The following is a 7,851-nucleotide window of genomic DNA, read 5'->3' as shown; positions in this document are numbered from 1 at the left end:
AGGTGAGGTGCGAGGGGAGGATGGTTCAGTGGAGAACACCGGGCGACCACTATACCCAACACCCTTGTAAGAAGTAGCATGGGGGCTGGAGAGGGACTCAGTGGTCAAGAGTGTGTGCTTGCTTGCTCCTCCAGACGACCCAAGTTCAGTTCCCAGCACCCATGTCAGGCAGCACACAACCACCTGTACCTCCAGCTCCAGGGCGGGATCCAACTTTCTCTCTGGTTTCTGCAGGCACACACACACACACACACACACACACACACACACACACATCACACAGATGCATAATTAAAAATAAAAATAAATATTTTAAGTATATTTCATTTATTATTTTTATTTTGTGTGTATGAGGGTATTGCCTGCATATATGTGAGTGCACCTGAGTTGTGCAAGGTCAGAAGAGGGAATCAAATTCTCCTGGAGTTAAGGACAGTTTGTAGCCACCATGTGGGTTCTGGGAACCTGGGTCGTTTCAAAGAACAGTCAGTGCTCTTAACCACTGAACCATCTCTCCAGCCCCAATAAAAATAAATCCTTTTTTTAATTTTTAAACTTTTTATTATTTTTATTTTATGTGTATGCATGTATTGCATACATGTAGGTAAGTGCACCTGTGTTGTGCAATGCCCGCAGAGGTCAGAAGAGGCTGTTGGATCCCCTGGGACTGGAGTTATGGACAGTTGTTAGCTGCTATGTGGGTGCTGGGATTCGAACCCGGGTCTTCTGCAAGAACAACCAGTGTTCTTAACTGCTGAACCATCTCTCCAGCCCATAAAAATAAATCTTAAATTAAAAAAACTGGGCATGGCTGCACACCTGTAATCCCAATGTTAAGGGAACAGGGTGGAGACTAGAATCACTAAAGCTTCCAGTTTAGCCAATAAACAGTGAGCTCCAGGTTCAGTGAGAGATTCTGTCTCTAGGGGATGAGAGAGCGTGACAGAGGTGGATATTCGTATGTACTATGCACTGGGAGGCTGATGATCAGCACAAGTCAGTCTGGGCAAGCCTGGCCAGAGGTACTGAGAGTACAGGCTCCCTGCAGCAAAGAGCTCAGATGTCAGATGTCAGGGTCTTAGGCCTGAAAATCCCCAACGAAGAATTTATCCTGAAAGCCACTGAGGGCTGCTCTGCCGTGTAGGTATCTCCCTGTCACCCCCGCCCCGTCACTGGGAACATATTCTTTTAAATTTAAATTTCCTAGACAAAGGGAAATTGTTTTCAGTTTTGTGAGATGAAAAAGTTTTAGAAAGCAAATCTTGAACTGAACACTTAAAAATGGTGGGGACAAGCAGGGCGTGGTGGCGCACACCTTTGATCCCAGCACTCGGGAGGCAGAGGCAGGTCCATCTCTGTGAGTTCAAGGCCAGCCTGGTCTATATAGTGAGTTCCAGGACAGCTGGGGCTACAGGGGGACCCTGTCTCGATGATGGAGATGGGGCTGGAGAGATGGCTCAGTTGGTAAGGTGGTTTGCTGTTCAAGCACAGGAACCTGCATTTGATCCCCAGCAACCACATATGTGGTGTGTTCCTATAACCCAGCACTGGGAAGGTCGAGAGAGGTAGATCCCTGGGGCACGCTGGCCAGCCAGACTAGCCTACAGGGCGATGAGGGACTCTGTCCAAACACAAAACGTCATCCATCACTGCCAACAAAACAAAACAAATAACTCCAGGGGTTGGCAAGATGGCTCAGTGGGTGAAGGTGCCTGTGACCAAACCTGACGGCCTGAGTTCAATTCCTGGGACTTACACGGTGGAAAGAGATTGCTGACTCCTGCTGGTCGTTCTCTGACCTCCACATGGTATAGCCGTGTACGTGTGTGTGTGTGTGTGTGTGTGTGTGCCACGTGCACGTCCGTGCGCATACACACATACCCATACCTGTACACAAATTTATAAGTAATGAAGATGATAAATTTATGTGATGTGTGATGTGAATTTTACCACCACGAAATAGCTAAAGGAAAGGGGATTGGCTGAGCATTGAGATTGTGAAAAAATGTGATGATTTGGGTGAAGAAGCAGGAGGCGGGGGCTCAGCCCAGCACCCAGGTGTGCTGTGTTTGGGTTCCCTTTTTTTCCACAGCTGGCCTGGACTCACTATGCAGACCAGGTTGGTCTCAATCTCACAGAGATCTGCCTGCCTCTGCCTCTGGAGTGCTGGGATTAAAGGCTTGTGCCACCATGCCCGGCTGATATTTACCTTTTAAGGATGGGGAAACTGAGGCTAGGAGGCACTGAGGCCAAGCAGGACCTGGATCTCCTCCCACTTGCTCTGACCCCAGGCCAAGCTCCACCTGTGCCGTGCAGCATCCTGGGAAATCACACCCCCCCCCAAGCTGGTCCTGTGGCATAGAGTGGCGGCTCTGTGTCAAGGCACTGACTGCTGTGACTGGTGGCATCTGTTGCAGGTAGTTGATGGAGAAGTGGGCGGATGACAGCCGGGACTGTGGTCATCACTGGGGGCATCTTGGCGACTGTGATTCTACTCTGTATCATTGCCGTTCTGTGCTACTGCCGGCTCCAGGTACTCCCAGGGGATGGGCACCGGGACCGGGTTGGGGCGGAACCTGGAAGGTGGCTCTGCAGGAAAGAGGAGACCCTCAAGGAGGCAGATATTGGGGGTCGGGGTACAGCCAGATCTCCCGCATGGGAGAGAGATCACCATCTGTGCGGCTCAGAGTTGATGACCAGCTGCTCAGCTCACGCAAGACTTGGACTAAGACAGAGAGTAAGGGACTTAGCCAGTGGCACATAGCTGCCCTGCGGGAGGGCAGTGGTGGGCACCCTGCTGTCTGCATCTCTTCCCTTGCCTGAGCTTTAGAGCGTCTGGTGGCCCCACATCCTCCTGGAAGGAGGAGCAACCTTTGTGCAAGGCAAACCCAGTGTCTATACTCGACTCTGGGATCTGATGGGGCTTATATTCAGTTGTGCCACTTTGAGGCTGCTTGCCCTTCTGTGCCTCAGTTTCCCCACATGCACCAGCCTTAGCTCTGCAGTGTAGCGAGGTGAGTGACGTATTGCAGGGAGCTCTGCATGGTTCCTGGTGAAGTAAACCCTGGGTGGCAATAGAGTAAGTGATGTCCAGACAGGGCTATAATCTTGAGGGTCACCTTCCAGTGTTTGGGGGGTGCAGCACGGTCACCTGGCCCTCTGCCCACAGTACTACTGCTGCAAGAAGGACGAATCCGAGGACGACGAGGAGGAGCCCGACTTCGCCGTGCACTCGCACCTGCCGCCCCTGCATTCCAACCGCAACCTGGTGCTGACCAACGGGCCAGCGCTCTACCCGGCTGCCATCACCTCCTTCAGTCAGAAGTCCCCACAGGCCCGCGCCCTCTGCCGCAGCTGCTCCCACTACGAACCACCCACCTTCTTCCTGCAGGAGCCAGAGGACGACGACATCGAGGGTGTGTGCAACGGCGGTGGCCGCGTGGCCTACAAGAGCATCAGCCAGGAGGACGTGGAGCTGCCCCCTGGGAGTTTTGGGGGCCTGCAGGCACTCAACCCCAACCGCCTCTCTGCCATGCGTGAGGCCTTCTCCCGGAGTCGCAGTGTCAGCACTGACGTGTGACAATCCCCCATCCTGCCCAGGCACCCAGCCCTGGAAGGTCCAGAGGACCATGGCAGGATCGCTATGGCACACCCTGGCCCCACACCCAGACCTGAGCTCAGCCAAGTCTTCCCTGCATCCCTGTCCTAGGGGGCCCAGGTGTGGGGAGCCCCCAGACCCACTACGAGGATAAGGCCCAGTGAGCCAGGTGTGGCAGCTGTGGATAGGGGCAGCTGGCACCTGGAGGGAGGCGGGTCTGATGTGGGGACCTGTGCGAACAGGAGGGCAAGGTGGGGCCCTGCTGGCACACAGAGGCCGGGTCCTGTTTCCAGGAGGTGGGAAGGTGGCCATTGCCAACCCCAGCAACTTGGCTCTCTCTGGCTTCATGTCTTGCCAAGCCTTGGATGTCCTCCCTGTTCAAGGGAGGGATGGCCTCATTAGTTGCCAGGGGCCCTACAAACGTGAACCTTCTGTAGAGACTATGGACCAAATATTCTGCCCCTCCACCCTGAGTTCCTCTTCCTTCCCCAGCCTGCCCCTGCCCGTCTCTCTTCCACCCTGATTCTTCTCCCCCCTCTCTTTCCCAGCCCCTCATGTCTCACACCCCAGGTGCCAAGCATGGGTTCAGGCCTGAGATGCCCATTGGTCTGAGCTCCCTACAGATGGACAGGTCTTCCCAGAGAAGGGAGAGTTTAGGGGGCAGCAGTATTCTTAGGGTGCTGTTCTGCCCTTGATCTGTTTTTTTGCTGAGAGGAAGCACAGACTTATGGGGACACTGCTCCGGGAGGGTTGATACTGAAATTCACACACCCAGCACTCAGCCCTAAACCCAGCCAATTGGCAGGCACATCCAACAAGGCCACCTATACCCCACGGGTCCTCAGCTGCCAACTTACCTTGAATCTTCAGCAGGCCATCTCACCCCTGGGTTGTGTCCCCATCAGTGTGTGGTGAGTGGCTGGCTTCAAAAAGCCGTTTAAACTCTGGTTCTCCTTGGGACCCAAGATCCTCAGGGGACACAGCTCTAGGTCACCCCTTTCCTGCTTTCTGTTTGAAACAAGGCCCCTGAGCCTTGCTGTCCTGTGCAGGCTTCATCTGCACCCTTGTTGTCCCAGGCCCTCTACGAGCTGAGGAAAAACTGGCGTCTCTGAGAGATGCCCCAGCCCGGGGCCCCAGGAATCAGAATAGCTCTCTTCCCCCCGGGGGAGGCAGCAGCATGGCCCCCAGAGCCCTTTCCCCCCAAGGGCTCTTTCTCTGTCTCTCTCATCTGTGCCCTGCTGTGGGGCCCCAGGGGAGCAAGCGCCTTTTACAGGATGGTGGCCACCTCTGCACTGGACAGCAGAACAGGACAGTCCACACTTAAAAGTGCACAGACGTCGCACCGGCAGTTGAACCGAGCTAGTGATGAGCGTCTCTGGCATTGTTGAAGTTCTCTCCCTTCTCCGGCTCTGCTTGGTCTTGCTAACAGTCCTAGCCCACTTTCCACTTCCTTTGTCCTATCTCACCCTTGCAATGCGTGGGGTGCAGATGAGGGTAGGTGGGGGACACTCCGGGCTGCTCCGTCTCCATCTCCCATCCTTTCAGACCTCTGCCATCTCTGTATTGATTCATAGACCTCTTTGAAATGAATTACGCGTCCATCCTTTCCACCTCGCTCTGCACCTCTACGGGCCCTACCAGGGAGCCACAGTGCCCCTGGGAAAAGCAAAAGCCAATAAATTTTGTTTCCCATCCCACGCTGTTTGTCTGCCATCCACTGGGTGCCTGTAAGCATAGACCTTCCCTGGAGCGCCCCAGTGCCAGGTAGAGCCTGCCTTCCCAACCCAGATGGTGGGGTCTGGCTCTACCCAGAGGATCTGGGAGCAACTCTCAAAGCTTGGGGGCACCACAGCAAGCCACCATTGTTTTTTAGAGCCTCATGCAGGACTTCCAAGATCGGAACCCACCAATGTCATCCCACCAGTCTGGAGAACAGATTGGACATGATGGGCTGGGCTTCTTGGGACAGGTGACTGGCCATTCCTGGGCTTGCTTTAATGTCAGAAAGGGAGGGGGGAGAAAGGGAGGAAGGAAGGAAGGAAGGAGGAAGGAAGGACGGAGGAAGAAAGAAGGAAGGAAGGAGGGAGGGAAGGAAGGAGGGAGAGAGGAAGGAAGGAAGGAGGGAAGGAAGGAGGGAGGAAAGAAGGAGGGAAGGAAGGAGGGAAGAAGGAAGGAGGGAGGAAGGAGGGAGAGAGGAAGGAGGGAAGGAAGGAAGGAGGAAGGAAGGAGAGAGGAAGGAAGGAGGGAAGAAGGAGGGAGGAAAGAAGGAGGGAGGAAGGAGGAAAGGAAGGAGGGAGGAAGGAAGGTTTTGCTGGGCCTGTTGGAGCAGCCTGTGGTCCCTGCTAGTTCATAGCCTGAGGCAGGAGAACTCAAAGTTCAAGGTCAGCCTAGGTAACTTAGTGAAACCATGCATCAAAATAAATGTCAAATGAGGGCTGGGAATATGTCTCAGTGGCAGGGCGTCTAGTATGCATGAGGCCCTAGGTTCAGTCCTAAAGGAAGGAGGGAGGAAGGGAGGGAGGAAGGAGGGAGGAAGGAAGGAGGAAGGAAGGAAGGAGGGAGGAAGGAAGGATCAGAGAAAGGAAGAGAGGGAGCCTGGCAGGGAGGTGTGATGGGGTTCAGGTGTGGCAGAGGCACCAGGCCTTGGATACAGGGATGCTGTGCTGCCCAATCCCAGCTAGTAACCTGGAACACATCCGTCCCCCAAACCTCTAACTTCTGGAATCTGAGGAGTAGAAAATAAAATCCTTAGGGGCAGCTGTCCTGTTGCATCGCGTTTGGTACAGGAATATACAGGGACGGGAATATCCTGGACTGGGTGTCACCTCAGTTTCCCGTAAGTCCTAAGTCCTTCAGAAACACAACTCTGTGACAGACCCTCCCTTGAGTCCCAGCTCAGGAACAGACCAACCTCTCCACCACCTGGGCCTGAAGGACACTTCAACGGTCAAGGCTCACTGTCCACGGATGGCTCAGATGTCTTCTCTACCTCACTGGGAGCTCTGTGTGTGTGTGTGTGTGTGTGTGTGTGTGTGTGTGTGTGTGTGCTGTTTCCTCTTCCACATTCTCCTACCCAGAAAAGGCTGGCCTAAAGTAGCAACCCCCCACAGCCCCTGTGTGTCTCTGAACGCACAAGACAGCCGCCACGCTACATGAAGCTGTACACACCCCTGAGAATGGTCCTTCCAGGAGACTCAGGCCACAGCCACAGATGTCCTTGGTCCTGTCCCATACCCCATCGTTCTCCCAACATGTTAATAGCCAGCTGTTCCATTTACTGAGGCTCAGGACACCTACAGGACCCCGTGAGCCCTCAGGTCTCCGTGACCCCTAGCCCCCAGGCTGATCGTCAATAGTTGGAGATCCTGACCAGTTCCAACCTCAACGCAGTCCTGTTGCCCTCCCTGTGCCCTCCCTGCTTTTCTGGTTACCTTTATCATCTACTTTCTATATTTGACTGCCTTATTCCCACACCCACTGTCCAGAAAGAAGCAGCCCTACCCAAGCCCTGGAGGCCACCCACCACTCCTGCCCAAAGTGACTGTGACCCCAGGATGCTGCCATAAATACAGCCACTTTATTAACATACACCAGTGAATACTGAGGACGACGACAGGGACATTGAGAGAACGAGGCCTGTCCCTCCCGTCCAGCACAGGAGCTCCAGGAACGGAGGCACAGTGGCGCTGGTACTTTGGGAAGGGGTACCGTTGGTATCTCCAGGGATGGGGCAGCTTGGATTCCTCAGCTGACCCCAGGCCCCTCTTCATCCAAGGTAACCAAGGGAGAGAAGTCCTCTCCTTCCTGGATCATCTACAAGTCACCTTGAGAGGGCTCCACCTAAGAGAAGGGTCTGGAAGGTGGGCAGGTGTTGCCTACACTGGGCTCTGGTCTCTGGGCCCTCTGGGGTGGGTGCAAACACAGGATCCCGGACTTCAGGTACAGCTTCCCACAGCAGGGTGGCTCCATCTGGGGAGAGAGGCCGGCAGGCATTAGGAGCTCTCCCCCAAGGCAGAGACAGGGCCACAGCATGAAAGTCCCTTCTTGTCAGCTGAGGCTTGGTGCCACATCTTCACGGCCCAGGATCCCCTGCAGGGAGGGGTGCTCAGGTCTCAGGGGCTACCGCACCAGCCTAGGAGTGGGGGGGCCTGCAGGAGCGGCAGCAGGCCTTGCTGTAGTACCAGTGGTCACAGAGGTTCACTTTGATGGCCAGTGCACAGTTGGTGCCCGGCTGGTCCTGGCAGCTCTCGTCT

At 54.8% G+C, this 7,851-nt stretch overlaps 2 protein-coding genes across 4 annotated transcripts in view; one reads left to right on the top strand and one right to left on the bottom strand.

Moving 5' to 3' along the window:
- Fam163b (family with sequence similarity 163 member B) overlaps positions 1–5,295 on the top strand; it is a 30,877-nt gene extending 25,582 nt beyond the window's left edge. For both annotated transcript variants that reach the window (XM_008843916.2, XM_008843917.1), the window contains exons 2-3: positions 2,418–2,533; positions 3,170–5,295. In XM_008843916.2, the coding sequence (XP_008842138.1) occupies positions 2,441–2,533; positions 3,170–3,580 (504 nt within the window). In that variant the 5' untranslated portion in view covers positions 2,418–2,440 and the 3' untranslated portion in view covers positions 3,581–5,295. The remainder of the gene's footprint in view (positions 1–2,417; positions 2,534–3,169) is intronic.
- A 1,870-nt stretch (positions 5,296–7,165) lies between these two features.
- The window catches only part of Adamtsl2 (ADAMTS like 2), a 35,426-nt gene continuing 34,740 nt past the window's right edge, over positions 7,166–7,851 (bottom strand). The window contains exon 19 of one of the 2 annotated variants that reach the window (XM_017800835.2): positions 7,166–7,567. In XM_017800835.2, the coding sequence (XP_017656324.1) occupies positions 7,419–7,567 (149 nt within the window). In that variant the 3' untranslated portion in view covers positions 7,166–7,418. Of the gene's footprint in view, positions 7,850–7,851 lie in introns of both variants that reach the window. The other variant, XM_008843915.3, reaches the window with a different exon arrangement.

The sequence above is a fragment of the Nannospalax galili genome, unplaced genomic scaffold (assembly GCF_000622305.1).
Source record: "Nannospalax galili isolate Female #2095 unplaced genomic scaffold, S.galili_v1.0 scaffold300, whole genome shotgun sequence".
Classification (NCBI taxonomy): domain Eukaryota; kingdom Metazoa; phylum Chordata; class Mammalia; order Rodentia; family Spalacidae; genus Nannospalax; species Nannospalax galili.
Note: the sequence above shows the minus strand (reverse complement) of the source record. Positions and strands in the feature narration are given on the sequence as shown.